This window comes from Monodon monoceros, unplaced genomic scaffold, assembly GCF_005190385.1.
Source record: "Monodon monoceros isolate NGI ecotype Baffin Bay Population unplaced genomic scaffold, NGI_Narwhal_1 Super_Scaffold_20, whole genome shotgun sequence".
Lineage (NCBI taxonomy): Eukaryota > Metazoa > Chordata > Mammalia > Artiodactyla > Monodontidae > Monodon > Monodon monoceros.
Genome location: NW_021703777.1, coordinates 26,624,562 through 26,652,465, shown reverse-complemented (window position 1 = coordinate 26,652,465; position 27,904 = coordinate 26,624,562). Strand labels below are relative to the sequence as shown.

The window sequence follows — 27,904 nt, the reverse complement described above, 5'->3', positions numbered from 1 at the left end:
TTTCAGTTATAACTAAGTTTTATTTTCTGTGGAATCTTCAACCAGTGTTGAATAGTCTTTCATCTTTTTTTTTTTTTTTTTTTTAACGGCCACGCCATGCGGTTTGCGGGATCTTAGTTCTCCGACCAGGGATTGAACCATGATCTCAGCAGTGAAAGCTCAGAGTCCTAACCACTAGACAGCCAGGGAATTCCCTCTTTCAGCATTTATGTTACTGACTAATTTACTGTTTTCTCTTCTGTAAAGGAAACTTTTCAGTATACGCTCTTCAGATGGGCTGAAGAACTTGATGCACTCAGTCGAACACAAGACCTACTTGGTTGCTATGAGCAAGCCTTGGAACTGTTTCCTGATGATGAAGTGATTTGCAATAGTATGGGGGAGCATCTCTTCAGGTATGTAGTGGTTTCAGTATTACTAGTTAAGGATTATTCTGCATCAGTCCAGATCGGATAAATTGTTGTACACTAATTCGAACATGGGAAGTTGAATATAAACAATTATTAATTATAACAGGGGATCAGAGTAACGAAGGTTGGCTAGTAAGAAGAGAACTGAAAAGAATATAGGAATAGCAGATATAATATGTAATAATATTATATGTTATACTACATAATAGCCACTGCCCCTGGGGCTGAGATAGAGCATCCATGGAAGAGTTCCTCTCACTGGGCTGAGATCCAGACCTTGTTGGAGAGGACATAGCCCTCATTCACAGGATGGCAGAGAAGTCACTGTGGTCCCTTGCCAGGGAATTTGTTGTAAATCTCTTCTCTGGAACTTCCTGGAAATTTGCTGTTTCCTTTTGTAAGAGTGCCGTTCCCTGTTTGGGTTCCAGAATGTCTTTTTTGCTTAAACCATACCCAAAATGAATAGTGCGATTCAATCTTTAAAACTGGCAGAATGCTTAGAGGTGCTTGTGAAGAAGTATGAGTGTAAAAGCGTTCTACTAGCTTAGTTCTCTTCAGTGGGTGGACCACACACTGGTGTGATCCACAGATTACCAGTCAATGACAGAGAAGTATAAAAATTGTGAGTAAACAGTTAGAAATGTATGTAGCAGTTTGACATTGCTATAAATCCAAGCATGTGGTCAGGGAACTCCCTTGTTGAAGAGAGCATGGACCACTCTGCTGCTGAAATCTGGTGTGGGAGTTGCACACTAACTAATCGTGTGCATTACAAGTGTGTTGGTCTACAGATACTTAGATACTTTAAAAGGAAAGGGAGTTCTTTATCAGAGATAGTTTAAGAAACACTGTTCCGGATGGTTTGATGGTTTTCTCCCCCTGTCTTTTATTATTGATTTGCTCACATCTAATTTAGTAGTAGTTTTTTGGGTGACTCACCTTTAACTTTTTTCCTTAGACACAATGCCTCTCTTTTTGCAGTCATATTTATTTGGTTTCTTTTGTATTTAATTAAAATATATAATAATAACAAGTGCAACTGGTATAAACTGGTCTGGCAGCAAATACAACTGACTTTTTTTTTTAAATTTAGACTTATTTATTTACTTATTTTTTACTGAAATATAGTTGACTTACAATATTATATTACTTTCGGGTATACAACATAGTGATTCTGCATTTTTATAGATTATGCTCAATATAAAGTTAATATAAAATATTAATTAACTGTATTCCCTGTGCTGTGCATTACATTGTTGTCTTAATTATTTTATTATTTTTTTAATAGACCTTTATTGGAGTATAATTGCTTCACAGTACTGTGTTAGTTTCTGTTGTACATCAAAGTGAATCAGCCATATGCATACAGATGTCCCCATATCCCCTCCCTCTTGCGTCTCCCTCCCACCCTCCCTATCCCACCCCCCTAGGTGGTCACAAAGCACCGAGCTGATCTCCCTATGCTATGCTGCTGGTTCCCACTAGCTATCTGTTTTACATTCGGTAGTGTATATATGTCGATGCTACTCTCTCACTTCGTCCCAGCTTACCCTTCCCCCTCCCCGTGTCCTCAAGTCCATTCTCTACGTCTGCATCTTTATTCCTGCCCTACAACTGACTCTTGATGACCATTCAACTCAATTGCTGAGGGAAAAGGTATGCAGGTACAGCGAAGAGGCACCTCTTAGCCATAGACGTTAATATCTTTTACAGAGGGAGTGGTTTTTAGAAACCACTGGTGTTCTAGAAAGTTGTTTAAATGGCGGATGGCTAGGAGAGCCTCTACTATACCATAGTAAAGTAGTAATTCATAGTCAGTCAGTTGTTAGTGTCCTGGAATGCATAAATATAAAAGGGATTCAGAAAGGAAAGAAGTGAATGAGAATTGCAGTCCTCACAGAAGGCTTCCCAAGGAGATGGCGCTTGGGTTGGGTAGGATCTGGGGTGCTGGTGAGGGGTTCTCAGGCCAGATGAGCGGCACGAACAAAGGCGCTGTAACTGATAGTATATAGTTGAATATCTTGTCTGTTACGTTTTACTCTAGAATGGGCTTCAGAGATGAAGCAGCTGGGTATTTTCGTAAAGCAGTGAAGCTAAACCCGGATTTCAGTGATGCAAAGGAGAATTTTTATCGTGTTGCAAACTGGCTGGTGGAGCGCTGGCACTTTCTCATGCTTAATGACACAAGGAGGAATATGATTTATAACGCAGCGATCCAAAAGGCGGTTCGTTTGGGCTCCAGAAGCGTTTTGGACATTGGAGCAGGAACTGGAATACTAAGGTTTGTTGGAATTGTGTTTTAATTATGTATACCTATATACTAATGTAAATTAAGGATTGTACCAAATATGGAAACTGTAACAGCAGAATTTAAAAGTAGAGTTTATTTCTCATAATCTCGTTATGATTATTCATGGAACTATTATTATTATATTTTTCACTATAACTTTTACTTAATTAAGAACTCGACGTAACCACCAAGAAAAATTGGGGGTTATCATTGAAATTTTAAGAGTACTTTTTACATCAACATTCTGGTTGAATCTAGTTGTTTAAAGTCTATTAGCATCCTGCATGCCAGTTGTGTTTTAATAAGGTGAATGTCATGATTTATTGTGTGATTTATTGCTTGACAAGAATATTAGTTCATTTCTTAAAATGCAGAACGAATAATGGTTGTGTTAAAAAATAAAAGGAAAACCTCATGTTTAAGCATTATAATTCCACTAAAATTTGAAAGATTACAGTAGATTATTTTTTCTTGATGGAACACTTTTTCCTCTTGTAGCATGTTTGCTAAAAAAGCTGGAGCGCACTTGGTGTATGCCTGTGAGTTATCCAAGACCATGTATGAACTTGCCTGTGATGTAGTGGCAGCAAACGAGATGGAAGCAGGGATCAAACTCTTACATATGAAGTCGCTTGACATAGAAATTCCAAAACACATTCCTGAAAGGTATTATAATATGAACGAATTTTAGTTTTTATAATCCACTATTTTTTTAAAAAAAATTAAGATATTCACATTTCTAGCTTCTAGTCCAAACAAAAATGCTAAAACCCTTATATTGTAAAGATGCAGATATAGGATAGTTTAGCGTAAGATTGATTTCATAGTAAGGTCATTTTCTTGATAAAAAAAGATTTAAAGATCTTGAGAAAAATTTGTGGCAAGGGATTTAATACATAAACTTCAGCTTTAGCAAGTTACTTTACCTTTGTTAATTTCAGTGTTCTAGTTGTCCTTCTGTGTGGTCAATAAGTATTTAAAAATTGTACTTAAAAATAATGCGTGAGTAGATGAAGCTTGATGGGCTTAATCACATTTGGTGTTAATATCCCTGGCTAAAATGAAGGATAGCCTTTGGCTTTGGAAGCGTCAGCTGTCAATGTATTTTGGCTTGGGCCCTTCAAATGCTTTGAATATTATCTCATAAGTCTTAGCTTTTTAGTATGTTATTTCACCTTGATCCATATCACAAGGGGATGGAATTTTAGAGCTAGAGGGAATTTAAAAATCATCTGGTCCAGTAAACTGTCATTTTAGATACAGAGTTTTCTCTGAGTAGCACTTGCTTTACTACCTCTTCTGGGTAGTCTATCTTTTCATCTTACTTAAATTCAGTTTACATTGAAACAGGGCTTTTTTATACCCTGTCATCATTGAGACTATGATTTTAAAAAGTCTTTTTCCGTATACGTATGATAATATTTATACTTACATAATAGTTATGCTTTTCAATGGTCTCTACATATGTTCTCATGAAAGAAGTCCTGTTAGATTGTTGAGGCAGATATTATACCATTTTATAGAAATAAACAGTGTCCTCAATTGTCTTAGTCTGCTCAGACTGCTATTAACAAAATACCAGACCAGGTAGCTTAAACTATAGACATTTATTTTCTCACAGCTCTGGAGGCTAGAAGTCCATGATCGTGGGTGCTGGCAAATTTGGTTTCTGTTGGGAGCTCTCTTCCTAGCTTTGCAGATGGACTTCCTGTGCATCCTTACATGGCCTGTCCTCTGTGCATGTGAGGAGAGAGGGATCACTGCTGTCTCCTCCACTTTTATAAGGACACACGCCCTATCAGATTAGGACTTCACCTTTATGACCTCACTGAACCTTAATTACCTGTAAGGATCCTATCTCCAAGTATAGTCACGCTGGGAATTAGGGCTTCAGCGTGAATTTTGGTGGTACAGAATTCAGTCCAGAGCATGAATCAAAGTTATGTTAATTCAGTCTACATTTTTGTCACAGATGGTGTTGTAGAAGGATCTATTGGCTTTGAATTAAGAGATATGGTTCAGTAATAATAATTAATAATAATTTATTTTGACCTTGAGCAAATCTAGAGACTTGAAGATGTTGGAATAGATGATTTGAGATACCTTCCATGTTCTAAATATTTGCAATCATAAATATTGAAAATTTTTTGAATATATATAATACTGGGCTTAGGCACTGTAGGGGATACCAAAGTCTGTCCTCAAGGCACCTACAGTCTAGATAGGAAGATAAGGAATATGCATGAAAATACCTTTACCTTCTAATTACACAAATGAACGATACTGGCAGTAAGTAGTAAAGAGGTTCAGAGAAGGGAGAAGTTTTTTTGGTGTGTCTTTGAGTGAAATTTTCTAGAAAGAAAGAATGGACAGAAGATCAGAGCTCTGTGGATTAGGCTTTTGTGAAAACTCACAGGTGTGGGTAAAGCAAGAGAAGTAACAGGAGAGGGACACTCAATGTTTAGAGGTAAACACAGCAGAGGTAGAGGAAGGATTTTGAGGGGCAGGCCTCCTCACCCGCACTAAATGTTATTTACAGATCAAGGAAAATTAGAACCGAGAAAGAGTATTCATTTTGTAAGTCGGGGAGTCACTGATGATAGAGAGTATTTTTATAGAGTGTTGGGGATAGAAGTCCAGTTACTCAGGGTTAATGAGGGGGACTGGTAAAAAGGTAATGGGTATGAACCACTCCTTAGGATTTAGGCAATGAAAGGATAATCCAAGAGGCAGGGGGTCAAGTGAAGGTTGTGTACTCCCACTGCTGTCCCCACCAGGAAGCTGCCGGTGGAGGACAGGGGAGCCTGAATCTTCCTCAAGATTCCAGGGTAGATATTAAACACAAAATGTATTAGAAAATTTTACATATGAACTGTTTCTATAATAAACTCTTCCTTTCTGCTCTCAGCTTTGACATCTTTTATATAAATAGCATGATATTTTACTTACATATATTTTTAAAAAATCATTCTATAGAGTATCCCTTGTTGTAACAGAAACTGTCGATGCAGGTTTATTTGGAGAAGGAATTGTGGAGAGTTTGATTCATGCATGGGAACATTTACTTTTGCAGCCAAAGGTAAGCAGCATGAAAACACTTACATCTGATTAAGAATTCATTATTCAGTAGATAATTTATTGAGCCCCTAGCATAATTGCAAATCAGTATGAGATACATCCCACTCTTGAGGTGCATACTGTACTGTTGGAAAGAAATCAGTGTGAAAAAACATTTAATAACATAGTGCAGTGTATACTTGTGTGCCCAAATGGTGTATATAGGCAAAAAACACTCCAGGAAAGAATTCTTAGGAATTGAGATTACGTTATGAAGGGATTGACTCTGGAATTCTTGAGTAGGGTTGAGAAAGGGAAGTACTTTCAGTCTCACAGCCTTCACTGCTTGTATTTTTTGGCAGATTATCAAAAGGGAATATAGTGATAACTGGCGTGGTATGGTTTTAAGGTACCAGTTGGACCCAGGCTACTGCTTGGACAGGACTGATTCTTATAATTGCCAACTTATATTTTGCATTGAAATCCTCTACTGTGGCCCAGTAAATTGTAGATTTGGTTTATATGTATGTATTATGAATGAAAGGATTTTAACATTTAATAAGAATTTAATACTTACAGAAAATGATTTGGATTTAAAATAGCTAATGAAAGGTTGAAAGAAGAGCAGTTTGTTTTTCAAGTAGGTAATGGTGATTTTGGCCTCTCAGTTAAAGTCACACTGAATAGTCTTTTGTTGTATGCAGACTTAGAGATTTCTAGCTCCCCACCTCCCTCCCTCCCTTCCTTCCTATTTGTACTGGAAAAAAAGAAAATAAAAATGTACACACACACACACACACACACACACACATATATAGCAATGAAAATAAAAGAAACTTTTTAAAGGAAAAAAACCCCTTAACCTGCTTATCTTTTTTTTTTTTAATAAACTTCTGCCTTTCCCATGATGAGCACTTAATTTTTTTAAAGTTATTTATTTATTTTTGGCTGCATTGGGTCTTCATTGCTGCGCGCAGGCTTTCTCTCGTGGCAGCAAGTGGGGGCTACTCTTTGTTGCGGTGCACAGGCTTCTCATCGTGGTGGCTTCTCTTGTTGTGGAGCACGGGCTCTAGGTGCACGGGCTTCAGTAGTTGTGGCACATAGGCTCAGTAGTTGTGGCGCACAGGCTTAGTTGCTCTGTGGCATGTGGGATCTTCCTGGACCAGGGCTCAAACCTGTGTTCTCTGCATTGGCATGCAGATTCTTAACCACTGTGCCACCAGGGAAGTCCTACTTATCTTAATTATTGTTTTTTTGAGTTTTTTTCTGATAAATTTTCATAGCTTACCATCATACACACATATTTTGACATAAATATAACAGAATATAATTGTTTTATTGTTATATTTTTAGACCAAAGGTGAAAATGGTAATTGTGAAAAATATGGGAAAGTTATACCGGCAAGTGCTGTTATATTTGGGATGGCAGTAGAATGTGTAGAGATAAGAAGACATCATAGGTAAGTGATTATGTAAATAGTAAATATTAAAAAATAGTAATTTTAAGGTGTAGACTGTACTCCAGAGGTTATTTAGTGGACATTTATTCAGATGAGAATGTGTAGTTTTCTGACCTTTAAATTCATGGTGTTTATTCCAGTCTTAATTTTCTTTTTGCTTTTTTTAAACTTTCTTCGAAAATAGAACTCTAGGATTAAAATCAGCTTTCAGTTTTCTAGTGGAAAATTAATTTTGATACAACTTAGTATCCTTTTGATGTGTGATAGATTCATGAGAAAAATACTAAGTTAAGACTGATTTTAGAGAAAGTGAAGTAAAAATTTCCAATGTGAAAATAATTTTATTTCTCCCATTTTTCTCTTCTTAATAACTATTGATATTATAATGTTTTCTGGTTGGGTGCGATGAAATTTTAGGATCTTTCTACCCTTGAGATTCTGAGATTTATCCCATGTGATACAGGTGAAAATTTTTTTTAGTTATAGAAGTTTCCTGGTTACATTTTTTTCTTGAACATTAATGAATTTTTTTATTTTGCTAAAATATTGATCCATAGTTTTTTGGAACTTTTTAAGGAGGCCCTCCATCTGATAACTTGATAGTGTTAAATGTAACATATTTACATTTTAAGACATACTGATGAGGAAAAGAAGAAAATAACAATCATCCCAAAGCCTCACTAGTAGGCAACTACTGCTCATCCTTGTTGGACGAATACACCACAGTGCATTCCTCCGTTTTGCTGGTGATGGACATTTAGGTTATATCCAGCTTTGGGAGTATTGGAAATAGCACAGCCATAAACATTCTTGAACATTCTTTTGTTGGTGATATGTGTGAATTTCTGTTGGCTGTGTTCCTAAAAGTGCAAATGTCAGACACTCTGAGGTTCCCATATTAAGAGTGAATCTAGAATAGTCATGTTCATCTTGAGCAGGAACTACGGAAGTCTTCCAGAGTGGTCTTGTTAATTTTCTATTCCTACCAATAGCGCATGAAACTATTCTTACAACACTTATTTTCCCCATTCTGGTGGTTGTGTAGTATGGCTTTAACTTCATTTCCCTGGTGACTAACTTTTCATATGCTTATTGGTCATTTGGATATGTTCTTTTGTACAGTGTCTAAGTCTTTTGCCTATTTTTGTGTTTCTTTTATTGTGGGAATTTAAAAATATATTTTGGATATTTGCCCTTTGTTGAGTAATGTATTACAAATCTCTTTTCCTACTCAGTGGCTTGCCTTTTTACTTTCTTCCTGGGTATCTTTTGATGAGCAGAGTTCTTAATTTTAAGGTACACTTGTTTATCATTTGTTTTCCTTTATAGTTAGTGATTGTGTTTATAACTGTGTTTAAGAAACCTTTGTCTATGAAGCTTTATTGCATTTTTATATTTATTTTTGCTGGATTCAGTATTATATGGTGTTACTTGATTCTTAAAAAAACAAAAAGCCAAACCCATCTTTCTCCTTTTCCTCTCTTATTCCCCCTCTTACCAGGGTGGGTATTAAGGACATTGCTGGGATCTGTTTGCCAACCAGTGTGAAATTTCAGAGTCCAGCGTATTCTTCTGTAGATGCTGAAGAAACAGTTGAACCTTATACAACCGAAAAGATGAGTCGAGTTCCTGGAGGATATTTGGCTTTGACAGAGTGCTTTGAAATTATGACAGTAGATTTCAACAATCTTCAGGTAAAAATAAAAGTTCAATTACTGTTTGTTTTTAATATATATAAATTTATTTATTTACTTGGTTTTATTTTTGGCTGCGTTGGGTTTTCATTGCTGGGCGTGGGCTTTCTCTAGTTGTGGCGAGCGGGGGCTACTCTTCCTTGCGGTGTGAGGGCTTCTCATTTTGGTGGCTTCTCTTGTTGCAGAGCATGGGCTCCAGGTGCACGGGCTTCAGTAGTTGTGGCTCGGGGGCTCTAGAGCGCAGGCTCAGTAGTTGTGGTGCAGGGGCTTAATTGCTCCGCAACATGTGGGATCTTCCCGGACCAGGGCTTGAACCTGTGTCCCCTGCACTGGCAGGCGGATTCTTAACCACTGCTCCACCAGGGAAGCCCCAGTTACTGTTTTTAAGCATTAAATTTCATGCATTATTTTAAATAGTTAATACATAGGACAGTCTTTATTAGTTTGCGTGGGATTCCACTGACTATATGTAAAGAAAATGATTAAACGGTAACCAGAATTCCCTCCTGAAATTATTTACTTACTGTAAATACAGAGAAAAAGATCCCTAAGGTTTCTGGGAATGTACAGTGAGCCTGGAGCTTTCATGGGTTTTCTTAGGTGGCTCTTAAAACAGTGTTGCAATACAGTTATAATTATCCTGTGCTATACAGATGAAGGAACTATAGCTTACATTAATTCCCCCCAAATATGAATGTAGGGGCAGGAGTTATAACCTAGGTCTTCTGACTCTTCTCTGTGTCATCCTGCCATTTCAAATGAACAGTATTCCTTGAAATGAAATGTAATTCAGCTCTCTAGGTTGTATGTGACCAGCCATCTTGGCTTGCCAGGACTGAGGGTTTCCCCAGAGACAGTCTTGGGCAAACCAGGACAAGTTGCTGTCACCCTGGTGTGTCTGTGTGGGTGGTGGAGGGGTGCACTGCACAAAGAGCCCAAGGAAATTGAGAAAGGTTACATTGAGTCCTTCTCTGGAGATCTTCCTGTAAGGTTAAATGTTTAAGTACATTAAGCTTTTGAGATGAAACTTTCCTGCGCACAGAAGACTTTGTGAGGGTCATTTTAGCCTAAGATCTTTGTAATTTAATGAAAGCTTTCCCCTATTAATTGTTACTAGGTTTTTTGTTTTTTGAGGTGGTGTGGAACTCAATTAACACTTTGGCATTGATTACTGTGGCTGAGCTTCATGAGCATTTCTTTTCTGATGTAACAATCTTCCAGTGGGGAACAGTACAATCATAGCTGCTGATAGCTCCAAAGCTATCCTTTTCTTATTTTAATTTTTATTTGCCACACACACACGAAAACACCTTATTAAGACTTTAATTTTGAAAATAATATCTGCCTGTTTAACATTTTCAAGTAATACAGTAGAAAAGAAGAAGAAAAAGTATATTTTTTCCTTTTTAAAATCTAGGCCCTTCTTTCTCCAGGTCACCGGTTGAAATACATCTTTTCAGACTTGCTTTTCTAATCTTCTACACACACACACACACACACACACACACACATTTTTTCTTTTTTTTTTCTTTTTGCGGTACGTGGGCCTCTCAGTGTTGTGACCTCTCCAGCTGCGGAGCACAGGCTCCGGACGCGCACGCTCAGCGGCCATGGCTCACGGGCCCAGCCGCTCCGTGGCACGTGAGATCTTCCCGGACCGTGGCACGAACCCATGTCCCCTGCATCGGCAGGTGGACTCTCAACCACTGCGCCACCAGGGAAGCCCCACACACTTTTTTAAAACAAAATAATCTCTATTGCTTTGCCACTTGCTACCTTCATTCAACACTATGTTATGGACTTCTTTCTACATCAGTAATATGTGTCTGCCTCATTGTAATAACTGTATGGTACTCACTATCATATACCATATATCAGAGCTTCCCATCCAGCATGCCTTAAATGGTTGTAGGTGTGCCAAGATACCGATCCCCTAAGGGTGCTGGGCAGGACTGAGAACTTACAGAAATGGGAATTGATATGATATTGGGGCAAGTATATAATGAATGTCTAAAATCCTCTTATTCTTTTAACATTTTTGTCAGGAATTAAAAAGTCTTGCAACTAAGAAACCTGATAAAATTGGTATCCCTGTTATTAAAGAAGGCATACTCGATGCTATTGTGGTTTGGTTTGTACTCCAGCTTGATGATGAACACAGTTTATCCACAAGTCCTAGTGAGGAAACATGCTGGGAACAGGCTGTCTACCCCGTACATGACCTTGCAGGTATATCTTGTCTAATTTTTTTTTAAATTAATTTATTTTATTTTATTTTATTTATTTTTGGCTGCATTGGGTCTTTGTTGCTGCGCACGGGCTTTCTCTAGTTGCGGTGAGCAGGGTCTGCTCTTTGTTGCGGTGCACAGTCTTCTCATTGCGGTGGCTTCTCTTGTTGCGGAGCATGGGCTCTAGGTGCGCGGGCTTCAGTAGTTGTGGCACGCAGGCTCAATAGTTGTGGCACACGGGCTTTTTTGCTCTGCGGCATGTGGGATCTTCCTGGACCAGGGATTGAACCCGTGTCCCCTGCATTGGCAGGTGGATTCTTAACCACTGTGCCACTCTTGTCTAATTTTTGTTGTTGTTGTTGTTTAAAACTTTTTGTTTTAACCCTCTAAGCATTTGAGTCAGTGTCAGAAAATTCACTATGAATATGAAGTTTCCAGTCAAGGGAGATCGGTTAAATCTTTCAGAATTTTCTTTTTCTTTTTTAAAAGCAGTTTTAAATAATTAATATATGTGGTTAAGAAGAGAGACTAAAATTGACATGTACACACTGCTATATTTAAAATAGATAACCAACAAGGACCTACTGTATAGCACAGGGAACTCTGCTCAATACTCGGTAATAACCTAAATGGGAAAAGGATTTGAAAAAGAACTAGATACATGTGTATGTATAAATGAATCTCTCTGCTGTACACCTGAAACTAACACAGCATTGTTAATCAACTATATTCCAGTATTAAAAAAAAAAAAGACTAAAACACAACTCTGCTGCATACCACTCAAAAATACCTATCATTAAACCATTTCTTCAGCTCTGATTACTCTAGTTATCAGTAAATAAGAGAAATGCTAGTCCATTTTTTATGGAACACAGCGGAAAAGTACTGCTTTTAGTGCAGGAGTTCTTACCACTTACAGAATCTGATAGCGTCTGTGGAGCCCCAGGTCCTAGAAATATGCACAGAACTTTCATAGAAGTACAGAATTTTGCAGTTTAAAGTTCATGAATCCATGGACTTACTCAGGGATGTCCTATATTAAAGATATTTTTTGTATAGAAATTTTTTACTAGCAATTTTATGGGTTTCAATATAGTTTACAGCAGTTGTATTATATAGAAAAATTCTACCTTTTTAAAACTGGAAGGTAATAAATATTTACTTCTATGTAGCCTCTATTTACTTCTATGTAGTCTCTTAATCAAGGATCTAATTTGGCAAGGTCATTAAGTCATGGAATCAATATAGTATTGTGGCCGGTATGAGTTTTGGAGTCAGTCAGGTAGATTTGAAATTGGGTCTTGGCTACTTACTGACTTCCTGGCAGGCCTTGCTGGTTATTTCTTAGAGCTTTTGTTATGTGATGTATAAAAATGGGATGATGCTGGGAATTCTTTGTTGGTCCAGTGGTTAGGACTCTGCCCTTTCACTGCCTAGGCCAGGGTTCAGTCCCTGCCTGGTTGGGGAACTAAGATCCTGCAAGCTGTGCGGCATGGCCAAAAAAAAAAAAAAAAAAAGAGAAGATGCTGCCTATGTTGCAGGATTGTTGTAGGAATTATTAGACATACTAGGTATAAAATGCCTACCATATTGACTGGCACTCAATAAATAGCACTTTAAAATTTTGTTTATTCTAACTCTCTTTCAGTAACTTAGATGGTATTTTTTTAAAAAGTCCTACTTTGGGAAAGGATATTTTAAATGTGTAAACACAAGAATAGCAACTTGTATTTCCAACTGGCTCTATGGCTAATAAGAAGGAATTGCAATTATACATTTACACTTTCAAGTTTTACCACGTGTGAAAGCTCATGGATAAGAGCATGATACAGTCTTTATTGTAGGACTTAGTCCTTTCTTATATTTTCAAATTCCTAAACATGCAAGAATATCTAAGTACTTACAGTTAAGAGATATTACTGACAAGGTGCTACTGAATGCTGCCTTGTTCTTTGGGAAATTTCTCTTAGAGAAAAGGATGTCCCTTTAAGCTAAAGTGAGGTTTGGTGCTGATCCCTGAGTCTCATTTATCTTTGTTATTGTTGGCTTCATTACCGAAGAGTGAGAGTCCCCTGTAGTCCTTCCCCCACCCTCCAGTTTAGGGACATTGATGGTACCTAGTGATTACAGTAAAAGCACTACAATACTGGTAGTTAAGGTCCAATAATGATCTCTTGAATGCCTCTATTATGCTGTAACCCAGTTGGATCTTCTAACCTCAGTTTTTCCCTATGTAAAGCTGGAGGGATTTTCCTAGTTTTGTTTTTTTGGGTTTTTTTTGAAATGAATAGATTAATTCACTTCTTTTAAATCAATAGATGCAATCCTTCCTGTCGTGGTTTAAAAAATGACAGGAGGACAGAGGTGTTTGTGTGATCCTCAGACTTATAAACACTCGTATTCATCAATTACAATTTTTTTTCTTTCTTCCTGTTTTATGAAGACTACTGGATAAAGCCTGGGGACCAGGTGACGATGGAAGTGTCTTGTCAAGATTGTTACCTAAGAATCCAGAGTATCAGTGTCTTCAATTCGGAGCATGAAATGGATGTTGGGAAAAGTTTTACCAAGAATAAAGACTTGCTGCCTTTAGGAAATGAGGCTGAACTCTGTAGTGCCCTGGCCAATCTTCAGACCAGTAAACCAGATGCTGTGGAGCAGACTTGTGCTTTGGAATCCACAGAAATTGCTTTGCTTAATAACATCCCATACCATGAAGGCTTTAAAATGGCAATGAAGAAAGTGTTGTCTTCACTGACTCTGGAGAAACGGGGTCAGGCCATGGATACTCAGTGTCAGAGTAACGAGATGAGCTGTGAAAGTGGACAGAATAATTCTGAACAGAGCGTCCCTGAACCTTTGTATGTGTTAGATGTGTCTGAGGGCTTCTCTATTCTGCCTATAATTGCTGGCACACTCGGGCAGGTTAAACCTTACAGTTCTGTGGAGAAAGACCAGCATCGTATGACTCTGGACCTCATATCTGAAACCAATCACTTTCCTAAAGAAACACTTGAGTTTTGGTTGAGACATGTGGAAGATGAATCCGCGGTGTTGCAAAGGCCAAAATCAGACAAGCTGTGGAGTATAATTATACTGGATGTCATTGAGCCATCTGGGCTCCTTCAGCAGGAAATAATGGAAAAAGCGGCAATATCCAGGTAAAACACAAAATACAACCTTTGGTTTATTTGAGCTTAGACTTCATGTAAGTTCTTTTAGTTCTTTAATGGTGTCACTGCACAAATGAGTCGTGATCATTGTGTGTTCCTCAAGCATTGCTTTTCAGGGCCTGTGACTTCTTGTCTTTCTCTTTCTGTGCATGTCATTACTGAATTTTTTTTTTTTCTTTAAAGGATCCTCTGCCCTGCAGGTGTGAAGAGAGCCTGCGTTGGGATTGGACTGCCTATGTATAATATAGGGAATTAATTAGAGCTCTGTAAGAACAGATAAGACATTCAAGGGTAAATAAGGAAAAATCAGATTTCATCTTTATAAGAAAAACTGATGAGAAACACATAGTATGCATCTGATGGTGTATTGGGAGAGCAGAGTGCTGCTTGGGAACAAGTCCTAGTCCTTTTAGGTCCTAAAATCTCTATAGTACAGTTCTGTCCCTAAGGAATTTGTCCTTCAGTTTAGGTTACTGGCGACAAACTTGACCCTAGTATTTAAAATTGAAAGCAAATCTGGCTAAGCTTCCAGGTTCTTCAGTTGTGCTGCTCAGATCTGAAAAGATGGCAATATTGAACATTTGGGGGCCCAAGTTTAAGTAGAATGAATTTATAGGTTTTAAATTTTGTGGTATATGAACAGGGCTGGTTTTGTAGTACAGGAGCAGTGGTGGAAATGCAGACCAAACTGCAATAGCAAAAGGCAAATTGTTCAGGAAAAAACATTTGCTTATATAGTTAATTATATTTTACGTTTTATAAGCATTTTCTTTTGTTAACCACACTTACCTTTTCTTATGAGGTAACTAGTAAAAATCACTGCCATTTTCTAGTCTTTAAAACCATCTTGTACATATCACAAATTATGGGGATATAGAGGTCTGACATATATAAATAGAAACATACACTCTCTTAAAATTTTAAACAGATGTACTTTAGGTAGAGTATAGAACAAGGAGCTGGAAGGGTGGGTTTGAATCTAGTCTCAGATTTGTCTGTGAATTCCTGAAGTAGTAAAAATTTTTTTAAGTCATTTAATATCTCTCGTCCTCAGTTTCCCTCATCTATAAAATGAGGGATACTGGATTAGATGCCTTTGAAGGCATTTCAGCCCTACAAATTTCTGACACAGATGAGGTTTGACTTATTTGGTAGAATCACCTTGGAAAGGTGTACAATTTACTTAATGGTTTATTTATTTTTAGTTTTGATTTAATTCTTTTTCTAATTTTTTTTTATTGTGGTAAAATGCACATAAAATTTTTCGTCTTAACCATCTTGGAGTGGATAGTTCATTGGTATTAAATACTTTCGTAGTGTGGGGCAGTCGTTTCCCCAACCATCCTCGGAACTCTTTTCATCTTGTAAAACTGAAACTTTATACCCATTAAACAATAACTCTTCATCCCCCCCCGCCCCCGCCAGGCCCGGGCAACCACCATTCTACTCTCTGCTTCTGTGAGTTTGACTCCTTACCTCATATGACTGGAATCATGCAGTGTTTGTTGGTTTTGTGTGTGCGTGTATGTGTGTGAGACTCTTACTTCACTTAGCATAATGTCCTTCAGGTTCATCCATGTAGTAGTATATGTCAGAATTTCCTTCCTTTTTCAGGTGGAATGATCTTCCATTGTATGTATATGTCACATTTTGCTTATCCATCCATTGATGGACTGATTGGTTATGTTAGTGGGAAACAACTTAATGTAAAGCTGCCTACAGTTCCCCTTCAGTGTTTCTCAGCAGAGGGAGGGGTCCTGTTGGCAGTTTGGGTGGGATGGTCTTTTAGGGGGTGGGGTGGGGTCAGTTCTTAGGTAGGACTATCCTCTTTGTGTTGCAGGATGTTTGGCACCTCTGGGAACTAAATGCTAGTAGCACCCGCGATCACTGTTTTAGCCAGTGTTCTCCCCGTCCCGCAGAACAGCTCCTGAGTGACAGTGGAGAGCCAGTGCTCTGCCCTTCAGCCGAAGCTCCTGCACAGGCCCCTTACCAGGTGCTCCTGGAGGTGTCAGCTTCCCTTGCTTCTGGGGCCAGAGGTGTGCAGCAACTCCCACCCAAGCCTTTTATTATTAGCTTTAGCCACTGACAGTGGGGAGGCCTCATGACTGGTCAAAGAGGATGCACTTAGGGGTTGGGAGGATAGACTGTATTTAGGATGAGGATAAAGGGCATCTGTCTCACTGGATACCAACCCTCCCAAAAAAAGGCAAGGAAAAAAAATAAGCCACTACACAAACTTAAGTATTCAGTTACCTTTGCTAACATTGTTTTAAAATGTTCATTATTAACTTTTATTCAGTCATACTAGATTAAAATACAGGAGAAAGTTTAAAAGCCTGGTGAGCTCTTTTTTTTTTTTTTTTTTAATGTAAACCCATTTTAAAACACTTCGTGTTGGATCACAAGGAAACAGTGAAGAGTTGCTTCAGAATTTTTGCCATTTATGGTTAGAGTTTTGAGTTGGAACATATATATATATTTTTTTTTATTTCTGAAGGCACAGATGGTTCAGAGATATTACTTGGCTTTGCAGAGGATTCCGTTGAGGAGTCTGGCAGCTGCAGTGGTGTAAGTGACAACAAACCACTCGGTGTCAGTAAAGCTAAGTGGAGTTGCAAGATGATTACTGTTTCATGGCTAAGAAGCATTCTTGTTAGTAACGGTAACATTGAGTTAAGAAGGATTTGAGTTAAGATTTTAGATTAAAATAGTGTGAACACGGCCTTTTAAAATAATTTGCATACTTGCTTTTGTGTAGTATTTATCTCTGCATGGTTGTTAGTACTTGATTCACCTTTTCTGACTTTTCAGGGTTCAGCAGATGGGTTTTTTTTGTTTGTTTTTTTGCGGTACGCGGGCCTCTCGCTGCTGCGGCCTCTCCCGTTGCGGAGCACAGGTTCCGGACGCGCAAGCTCAGCGGCCATGGCTCACGGGCCCAGCCGTTCCGCGGCACGTGGCATCTTCCCGGACCGGGACACGAAGCCGTGTCCCCTGCATTGGCAGGCGGACTCTCAACCACTGCGCCACCAGGGAAGCCCCAGCAGATGTATTTTTCACATCTTGTTTAGCCTGATTTCTGGTTACCCCCTAAATGACCTAATGGTATTGCCCTCCCTCCCTCGCTTTATGGCTAGAAGTTTGGCTTTTATTAACCTATGTGCTTTTCGTTTGCTGATTTAAGAGAATGCTACCTTTTTGTGGCTATTTGGGGGTGGAGGGAATTAGTCAAGCAACGTAAAGCTCTGTGGCTAGTCTCTCATTTGAGACTTTGTGATCTTAAGAAAAATTAGATGTTTTTATTTAAATGGATCACAATTAGCAGATAACTTCAGTTGTTTAGAAAATTTAATAACATGGGTTGTCAGGATTAAACTTCATCCATTTGAGGAAAATGGGTAAGTTTCTCCACTTATTTAGGAAGATGTTAAAATTTTATCTGGTTTGGTAAAGGTATAGATTGGAGGTTTTTGATAACAGCTGTGTGGTTTTTATTGAGGTATGTAATTTTACTAATTGTGGAGATTCAGTTTCTATCAGACTTCATCTAAAATGCTAAAAAGTTGGTAGGAAAGGAATAACGAAAATGAATAAAGCATTGGAGTCAGAGTGGAGTCCACTTTTGGGCTAACCTATATATATATATATATATATATATATATATATATATATATTATATATAGGGACTCTCTACAACTTAAATGATCACATACTTATATTTAGTGAGGAGAGATTATCCTGGTTTCGGACCATGACTTGTCTAAGTCAGACTGAGGCCATTACACTCAAGGAATCATCTCTAACTTTCTTTGCTGATTCTGTGCTCATGAAATGACCTTGTTATGATTTGGCTCCCTATTACCTAGTCTTTAGGAAGAGCAGCCTGTGTACTTATTGTAAACGTTTCTGTCAGCTTTTTATTTTGAAAGATTGCAAACTTAAAACATGCAAGAAAAGTAACAGTGAACACGAGGCTACTGTTTTATTTGTTGAACCATTTGACAGTTGTTGGCTTCATAACCTCCCCCCTTACCTTAACATTTAGTGTGTATCTCCTGAGAACAAAGGCTTTCCTCTGCATATCACAATACTATCACACTCAGGAAACTTAACATTGATAAAATACTATTATTTAGTAGGTAGTCGTATGAAAATTTCCTCTGCTATCCCAGTAATATTCTTTATTGATTTTTTTTCTCCCCAGTCTAGGTTCTAATCAAGGGACATGTATTACATTTCGTTACCATGTCCTGTTGTTATAATTCAGTGGTTGTTCTGGTTTTAGACATTTTTAAATGGTTGAGATAATCAGTTTACTAAAAGCAGAATGAAGAATTTGAAACTAACTTAAGAGCAGAAGGGCCAAAGTGGTTTTGAGGAATGGGGTGTTTTTATAGTTCGTCAAGATTTCAGTGATCTATTCAGGGAGACTGCATGGCATACAATTTTAGAAACTTGCAGGAACTATTTTTTTAGATACGCATTGGTCAAACATTTAGTCCTGTATTTTTATAAATAGATCCTTACTGATTAGAAATATTTAAGACTGAAAGCTTACTATGAAAGATACATACGATAGATAATACAAAGTCCAGCTGTCTGTAGTAGCCTGTCCTAGAAGTTCAAGTGGAAACCAACTTGTAAAAATGAGGGATTTAACGTTTGATTGTAAATGTGGCGAACGATGAAAGTGCCTTACAGTATCCTCCACGTCCGTTTCCTTTGATGGCAGTAGGTGACCCCCCCCACCGCTCCCATGCCTCCCACACAGCTCAGGTGTATGGAAACAGCCCTGTGCATGTGGGCGTGGGAGCTGCCTTGGTTTAAGAGCCTTACATCTCACATAGGAACTTCTCCCCGGGGCATAGCTTCCAAGTCCCAGCAATAGGAACACGTGGTTACAAGTCATCCCACACTCAGGGAAGCCCAGAGGTGGTGTGGCTTCCCATCAGGCATTTATAATTTACAGTTCTCTCAATCCAGGTGCATCTACCTATTAAGAGGCATTTAAAATTTTTTTAAATCATAAGCAGTGTTGCTAATAACACAGCTGACATTCCACCTTTTTGGGATTTCCAGGGAAACAGAAGGTGAATCCAGGATCAACTGTAGGAGGAGAAAGGGTTTTGTTAGCCCTTTATTCACACTTTTAATAGAGTGTTTGGATTTTTAATCACTTTTTTTTTCCCTTTCAGAGTGTTTAACTTTTTATTTTGAAAAAATTTCAAGCTTACAGAGAAGTTAGAGAATAGTACAAAGAACCAAACATGTACCTTACACCCAGATTCACAAATTGTTACTGTTTTGCCACATGTGCTTTAGTATTCTCTGTGAACACTTTAGAGTAAGTTCCAGATATCGTATTCTTTTACCCCTAAACACCTTGGTGTGTATTTTGTAAGAAAAAGGACACTCATTTATATATTCATCACACACTTAACAAAATTAGGAAATCTACATGGACACAGTACTGATATCTAAGGGAAAAATCTTACTCAGATTTCACCATTTGTTGGAGTAATATCCTTTATAGCCTTTTTGTTCCTGGTCCAGAATTCAGTCTAGGATCGCACATTGCATTTAGTTTCTTTAGTCTCCTTTATTCTGGAACAGTTCCTCAGTCTTTTTTTTTTTTTAATTTTATTTTTTTATACAGCAGGTTCTTAGTTATCTATTTTACACATATTACTGTATATATGTCAATCCCAATCTCCCAGTTCATCCCCCCCACCCGCTTTCCCCCACTTGGTGTCCATATGTTTGTTCTCTACATCTGTGTCTCTGTTTCTCCCTTGCAAACCGGTTCATCTGTACCATTTTTCTAGATTCCACATATATGCGTTAATATACGGTATTTGTTTTTCTCATTCTGACTTGCTTCACTCTGTATGACAGCCTCTAGGTCCATCCATGTCTCTACAAATGACCCAATTTCGTTCCTTTTTATAGCTGAGTAATATTCCATTGTACGTATGCAACACATCTTCTTTATCCATTCGTTTCGCTTGTCGATGGGCATTTAGGTTGTTTCCATGACCTGGCTGTTGTAAATAGTGCTGCAGTGAACATTGGGGTGCATGTGTCTTTTTGAATTAATGGTTTTCTCTGGGTATATGCCCAGAGTTCCTCAGTCTTTCATGAGATTCGCAGTTTTGAAAAGTGCAGGCCTTTTATTTTGTGGAATGTTTCTCATGTTTCTTACTAGAGTCAGATTACCCATTTTACAGAGGAATACCACAGAAGTTTTGTCACAAAGGCAAATGGTGTTGCTTTATCCCATATTGTTGTTGTGAATTTAGATCAGTTAGTTTAAGTTGTATCCATTAGGTTTTTCCACCCTAAGTTGCTATTTGCCCTTTGTAATAAGTAAGTCATTTATGGGGGTGATACTTTGAGACTATGTAAATATCCTTTTCCTAATCAAACTTTCACCCACTAGTTTTTTGGTTTTTTTTTTTGGCTGCACTGTGTGGCATGCGGGATCTTAATTCCCCAATCAGGGATCGAACCTGTGCCCTCTGCAGTGGAAGTGCAGAGTCCTAACCACTGGACCACCGGGGAAGTCCCTCACCCACTAGTATTTTTTTTTAATTTATTCATTTATTTATTTATTTGGTTGCACTGGGTCTTGGTTTTAGCAGGCGGGCTCCTTAGTTGTAGCACGTGGGCTCCTTAGTTGTGGCAGTCAGGCTTCTTAATTGTGGCTCCAGGGCTCCTTAGTTGTGGAATGCAGGCTCCTTAGTTGTGGCATGCAAACTCTTAGTTGCGGCACGCATGTGGGATCTAGTTCCCTGATCAGGGATCGAACCCTGGCCCCCTGCATTGGGAGCGTGGAGTCCTATCCACTGTGCCATCAGGGAAGTCCCCCTTACCCACTAGTTTTAATAGCCATTGATGATTCTTCCTTAATGTAAAAGCTTGTATCCATCCAGCTGACCGGTTACTTTTCAAGCAGTCTGCCATTCTGAGCTACCAGCCAGCTACCAGTCTAAAGTGTGTTAGATTATATACAATCTGTAGCTCCCCAATTAGTCACGATTTAGTTATTGATACTTACAGAATGTGGAGAATCAGGATGCTTTTCAAAGCACTTTTCCTTCCTCCAGGTGTTTGCTACAGTCTGGAGGTAAGATCTTTCCCCAGTACATGCTGATGTTTGGGTTGCTCGTGGAATCGCAGACACTGGTGGAGGAGAGTGCTGTGCAGGGAGCAGAACGAACTCTTGGATTTAATATCGCACCTTTTATTAACCAGTTTCAGGTAAGTGTTTTGAAGAGAAGTTCAAGCACTTGGCTGTCGCCCACAGTCTGCCTTATCTCTCTCTGTAGTTTTATAGTCACTATGTTTAGCTGGATTGGGATGGTAATCAGTTTTCTATAGCAAAGGAACTTACTACTGGTAAAAATCAACCTAGGGGTTAGTATAGCCAAGGAATTCTGTTGTTCCTAATGACAAAAGTCTATAGATTTTGCTCGGAACCACTGTTGTAAATGGAAAATAGGGTTCTGGGTTTAGTCTTATGAAAAAGTGTGCTCCTTGTCTAAAAAAGCAGCCACCAGAAGGAGACATCTGTTCTAAACATGAACCCTTAATCACAGTGAGACTTCCGGCTGGCAGGTGACAGGTGTGAGCAGTTAACGTCTGGGCAGTCAGGCTGCAGGGAGCCCGAATGGAGGAGCCTAGGAAAGGGGTTAGTTGCTCTTTGGGAAACAAGGATTTAGTGCTGGCAGAGCTACTAGCAGCAAAATAAAATTTGTGAGTTATAACTGTGGGAGTGGATGGAATGTCTAGGGAAGAGGTTTGGGGTTGGAAATAGGTGGGATCTGCTGTGTAAGCCAAAGCAACATTTTGGGAAGTGGAATGTTGAGTACTGAATTAAAGGAGTGATATCTAAACCTTTTATCAAAAGGCTATAGATGGTAAGCTCTTGAATATGCATTGTTAGATCTTCCATGAACAATACTTGCTAAACAAATATAAATTTGTTGAGTAAATGATTTTTTCAGAGCAGACTAAGGTTTTAGAGTTTATTTACTCATTGTTTTTCTGGAGAGTTTAATAAACAAAATACACTTACCAGAAGACAGAGAAGTTTAAATTATTTCTTTGTGTGGTTCCAAAATACTACCATCTCCTATCTTTCTAGCTTATTCTCTCCTGATCCTGACATCAGCAATTCTTCAATTTGTATGATATTTTATTTGATATTTGATATTTATATGATATTTCGAATCTATGATATTTTAATCCTGCCATCTTTTCACCCTGCCTCCCATCTCATATCCTCCTTTCCTTCACAGCTTATGTTTCATGGCTGATATATTTTTCACATATCATGGAGCTAACATTCAAATTGACGATAAAGAAACAAGAGATGGACAGTAAACAAAGGAGTAGAAAGATTAGTATGATAGATGGTGAGAAGTGAGAAGGCTAGAGGAGAATGGGAGTTGGAGGGATGGGATATTCTATTTTATTTAGGTAATGCCTAAGGAAAGGACTCAAGGATAAGTGATATTTAAGCAGAGACCAGAGAGAAATAAGGAAGCAAACCATATACAAGTCAAAGGATCAACGAGTGCAAAGACCTGAGGCAAGAGCATGATTGGAGTATTCAGAAACAGCAGGAAACCATGAGGGAGAGTCGGATGAAGGTTGCAGTGAGAAAAGTATTAGGAGCCAGATCCTGTAGAGCCTCCTGTAGAGGTCATGGTGAAGGTTTTGGCTTTTACTCTGAAAGGGGTGGAAAACAACTGGAGGGCATCGACCAGAGGAGTGATAAGGTGTGACTTGTTTTGAAAGGCTTGCTATGGCTGCTGTATTGGGAGTAGACCACCATGGAGAGCCAGCAGAAGCATAAGGTTACTGCAGTAATCCAGGAGAGAGGTGGTAGTGACTTAGACTAGAGTGGTAGCAATGGATGTGGTACAAAGGGGTCAGATGGTTGATGTATTTTGAAGGTAGGTTTTGTGATAGATGGGACATGGGGTATGAGAAAGCGCCTGGAAGGATAGTTGCCATTTACTGATACGGGGAAAATAACAGGAGGATCAGGTTGTGCTTAACGTTTTTATGGGGTCATTAAGCAGTTGGATAAGAATTCAGAGAAACAGCTAGCCTGGAGATGTAAATTTGGCAGTCAGATTTGGTAGATGATATTTAAAGCTAGAATAATGGGATGCAGTCACCTTGGGGATGTGTAGAAAGAGAAGAGGGCTGAGAACTAAATTCTAGAGAACTCACAAAGTTAGGAGCTCTACATTGGAAATCTAAGAAGGAATTAGCAAAGATGACAGGAGTGGCCAGTAGGCTAGGTTAAGAAACAAGTGAGGACAGATTATGAGGGACGGGTACAGCTGTGTGGGGATTAGAGTGCAGGTGATGAGAGGTGACACAGGAATCTGGGGCTGTTCTTCTGGTGACTGATACAAATAGGGATACAGAGCAAGAGTCCTGGAAATGGCAGGGCATTGCTGTTTTTATGTGGAGGAAAGGTTGGATGCCTTCAAGGATGCCCAGGGAGAGGCATGAACAGTTGCTCTCTAATATTTTATTCAAAGGAAAGAGAACCCTTTTTAAACAGTTTCCTTTCTATTTCAAATGAGAAGGCTAAAAGTTATTAGTAGGAAGTTTCCATTGCTACTAAAATTGATGGAACAGTTTATAGCAGTGGTTCTCAACCTTGACTGTACTCAGAACTACTGGTATCTGGATCCCACCTCCAGATGGATCTGAGGTGTGGCCTGAGCAGTTGGACTTTTTCAAAGCTCCTTAGGTGATTTTAATTTGCAGTCAAAGTTGAGAACCACTGCCTTCTCGATAAATAACCTATTTTCAAAATGAAATCCACTATTAGCTGTTTGGCTGAATTTGGCATATTTGCTCAAACAGTTCAATAATTAATGTTGTACAGTAAGTCCCCTACATATGAACCTTCAAGTTGCGAACTTTCAAAGATGCGAACGTGCGTTCACGTGTCCAATCACTTAAGTTAGTTCATGTGTCTGGCGTACGTTGTCACGTGCGTGCATCCTCTACAAGTGGTTGTGCTTTTGTGTACTTTACAGTACTGTATAGAGTACAGTGGTACAGTATCTTTATTTCAAGCCCAGATGTCTGGAAGCAAGCGTCAAAGCAGCGGTGATGTAGCAGGTACTGTTAAGAAGGCACCAAGCGATAACAATGGAAACAAAAGAGAAAAGAGTTGAAAGTGGAGTGAGGCGAAAAGATGGTAGACATCACTCATTCTTATAACGTGAATCGTTCAACCATCAGCATGATTCTAAAGAACAAGGACAAGATCATGGAACGTGTGAGGTCTGCTGTGCCGATGATGTCAACAATATCGAAGCAGCAGCGTGGAAAAGTGATGGAGGAGATGGAGAAACTTCTCAGCGTGTGGAGGCAGGATCGGCATCAGTGTCGAGTCCCGCTCAGCTTAATGCTGATGCAAGAGAAAGTTAGAAGCCTTTATGAAGACTTGAAGAAGAAACATGGGGAAGAATCAGAGGGCACATCTTTTAATGCCAGCCATGGCTGGTTTCATCGGTTCAAGGCTAGAGCCAACCTTCACAGTGTAAAAGTGGCAAGGCAGTGAGTACGGATACGGTAGCTGCCGGGGAATTTCCTGAATTCTCTTCGACCCAGAGAAAGGACAAAGAGAGACAAGAGGAAGAAGAGACTGAAGAACGGAAGAGATTCACAGTGCAGGAAGTGGCAAGGGGAATCTTCTTTATTTGGGGGGGCACTGTTAGTTTTTGAGGCAGAGGACTCGAATGTAGAACGGTACCACGAAGGTTGCAGCAGCCATTCAGAATGCAATCCAGTGCTGTTTCATCTGAGATGAGAAAAAAAGAGCTACTACCCAGACATTACTGGATCATTTTTTCAAGGTACCGTACTATAATATTAAAAATGTTCTCTTTATTTTTTGTGCTTGTTTTTTATGCATTATCTGTGTGACAAGTATTATAAACCTATTACAGTACAGTGCTATTTAGCTGATTGTGTTAGTGGGGTACCTAGGCTAACTTGGTTGGACTTACAAATGTGCTTTTGGAACGGAACTTGATCATACGTAGGGGGCTTACTGTACTATCTGCTTATTAGTTCATCTTTCACACATAAGCACATCCTTGGCTTAAACTTTTTGGAGCTGCCTGGTTAAGTAAAAATTTGCTTTCATCCAAGTGAAGAATCTATAGATAATTGAAATCACAGAAAATTATTTAACCAGCCTAAAACCTTGGTTTGTTCATTCTTCCTGTAAAACGGGATCATGGAAGTCCTTATGCCTTAAGGTTGATGTGGGAATTAAATGAGGTAATAGATGTCAAAAGCACTATATCATACTGAGCGAAGTACAAAGCAGGAAACTTAACGAGACTTGGTCAAAAAAAGAATTGAGTAAAAGTGAAAATTTTATACTTTCTTTAGGTACCTATACGTGTATTTTTGGACCTATCCTCACTGCCCTGTATACCTTTAAGCAAACCAGTGGAACTCTTAAGACTAGACTTAATGACGCCATATTTGAACACCTCTAACAGAGAAGTAAAGGTAATATAAAATGATTACTCGTCATATTCAGAATTATCTTAAACTATATACTACTTTACATACATAAAATAGTTTTAGCCACTTCCTTTGAAGACTTAAATTTTCTGAACAATATCCAAACATGGGCTTGGGTAAATATTAGTGAATAAAACAGGTTGGTATTAATTTGAATTGGGTGATTAAATATATTCCTTTATAAAATTTGGATCTAAAGCTACAAAGACAAAGACTTATCCAAGTCTGCTCTGTTTACTCTGATGAAATTTTCATGATTTCTTAATTTTCCTAGGTATGCATATGTAAATCTGGACAAGTGACTGCCATTCCCTTTTGGTATCATATGTACCTTGACGATGAGATTAGGTTGGATACTTCCAGTGAAGCCTCCCACTGGAAACAAGCTGCAGTTGTTTTAGATAATCCCATCCAGGTGGAAATGGGAGATGAACTTGTACTCAACGTCCAGCACCACAAAAGCAACGTCAGCATCACAGTAAAGCAATGAAGAGCAGTTTTCTAATGAAAAAAGGTGGAAGTAGAGCAGCAAGTACACAGTTCTAGTCTGAATTAGTAGTGGGACTGTAATCATAAAATGGAGGTACAAAGATTTAAGTCCTTGTAATGGTCAAATATTTTTTAAAAACTGACATTAATAAAGTGTATTTAAAAGATCCTAAATTAAAGAGTAGCATGATTACAAAAATATTGCTGCAGACTTCCTTACTGGAAAAGGCTGTCATTAATTTTTCAAATTAGGAAACTTTTTATTGCTTGGTTTTACTTATTATAGATTAAATTTTGCCAAACCTGTTAGTTTGTACTCTAGAGCTATAAATATAAGGAAATTTGAGGCTCATTTTCAGTTTTTAGGCATCTTGGCTATTTTTCTCAAATCCAAACTTATAGTGGGGCTACCTCAAAAAGTTGGCTTCCACTTTAGACTGAGGGTTTATGGTTATCTGTAAATTCCAAGCTTGCTTCTTGTAAATAGTGAAATACTTCTGAACCTCCGTCTCAGTTTTTGTGTTTTGGGTATGCAAACCTGAGTAAGAATTTAAGCTCTAGACTAAATGTAATTAAGAGTAAAAGAGGGACAAAATAAAATCTTAGGAGGCAGCACTTTTCGTGGTCTACCTTTGGCGAAGAAAAAATTTTAAGCTGATACATTAAGTTCAAGGAAGAGTTAAACCTAAACCAGTATTTTTCAAAGTTTTGATTTGGATACACAGAAAGAAAAAAATAATTAGTCCAGATTTTAAAGACTTGAAATAGGGAGATTAATAAGGAAGAAGATTATCATGCCTTGTATATACTGTGTGCTCTCTGTAGGTTAGCCACACAGAAAATAAGATGTACCTTCTCTTCACACTGCCTATTCTCCTTGCCTCTTATACTGCCCAACTTTATTTTCAGTAGAAATGTTTAGTTTATAGTAATGGACAGAATAAAAACTTTGTTTCTAATTACTGTGAACCAGTAGGTATGTTTGTGTACGTGTGTGTGTGTGTATGTATATGCGCTTAAATATATAAAGCATAGGTTTTGAGAAATGATACTTATCCTTGCTATTTGCAACATACCGCTCTGGCCCTTTCTGTATTTATTTTCAGTGTAAAATGTTAGACCCAATGGGCTGTGATTAACAATTAGAGGAACTCCATCCTAAGTAATAAATTTCTCCCAAATAGCATCTATAAGTCTTCTGACTGCGGTTTGATAAATAATTAAGACAACTCAGCTGAGATTTACATTTGCTGACACCTTTAGTAGTACTGAGGAAAAGCAGACTGTTTCTATCACAAGTTTCTTACTTATTCTTCCACTCTTCCATCCACTTTATTCTTTTCATCTCAAAGTCCTGGATAACCTATTAATCTGTTCACATTGGTGCAAATATGATTTTTAGACAGTAGTTGTTTTAAGATTAATAGATTAGGTCAGATATTTCTCCTAGTAGGAATGTAAGATATAGGCCTCTTTCATTGTAGGTATATGCTTTTCAACCCTTTAATTTTTTGGACTTAATTTTTTTCTGC

At 38.4% G+C, this 27,904-nt stretch overlaps 1 protein-coding gene and 1 non-coding gene across 4 annotated transcripts in view; one reads left to right on the top strand and one right to left on the bottom strand.

The window, feature by feature from the left end:
- The window catches only part of PRMT9 (protein arginine methyltransferase 9), a 29,846-nt gene extending 2,521 nt beyond the window's left edge, over positions 1–27,325 (top strand). The window contains exons 2-12 of one of the 3 annotated variants that reach the window (XM_029236008.1): positions 247–395; positions 2,455–2,691; positions 3,199–3,366; positions 5,677–5,779; positions 7,111–7,217; positions 8,719–8,911; positions 10,957–11,140; positions 13,583–14,300; positions 21,416–21,569; positions 25,746–25,868; positions 26,158–27,325. In XM_029236008.1, the coding sequence (XP_029091841.1) occupies positions 247–395; positions 2,455–2,691; positions 3,199–3,366; positions 5,677–5,779; positions 7,111–7,217; positions 8,719–8,911; positions 10,957–11,140; positions 13,583–14,300; positions 21,416–21,569; positions 25,746–25,868; positions 26,158–26,373 (2,352 nt within the window). In that variant the 3' untranslated portion in view covers positions 26,374–27,325. Of the gene's footprint in view, positions 1–246; positions 396–2,454; positions 2,692–3,198; positions 3,367–5,676; positions 5,780–7,110; positions 7,218–8,718; positions 8,912–10,956; positions 11,141–13,582; positions 14,301–21,415; positions 21,570–25,745; positions 25,869–26,157 lie in introns of those variants that run through there. The other 2 variants (XM_029236009.1, XM_029236010.1) reach the window with 2 other exon arrangements.
- TRNAG-UCC lies at positions 20,798–20,870 on the bottom strand. Its single transcript has one exon. It is a non-coding gene; the product is annotated as a tRNA-Gly (tRNA).
- Positions 27,326–27,904: the final 579 nt, after the last annotated feature.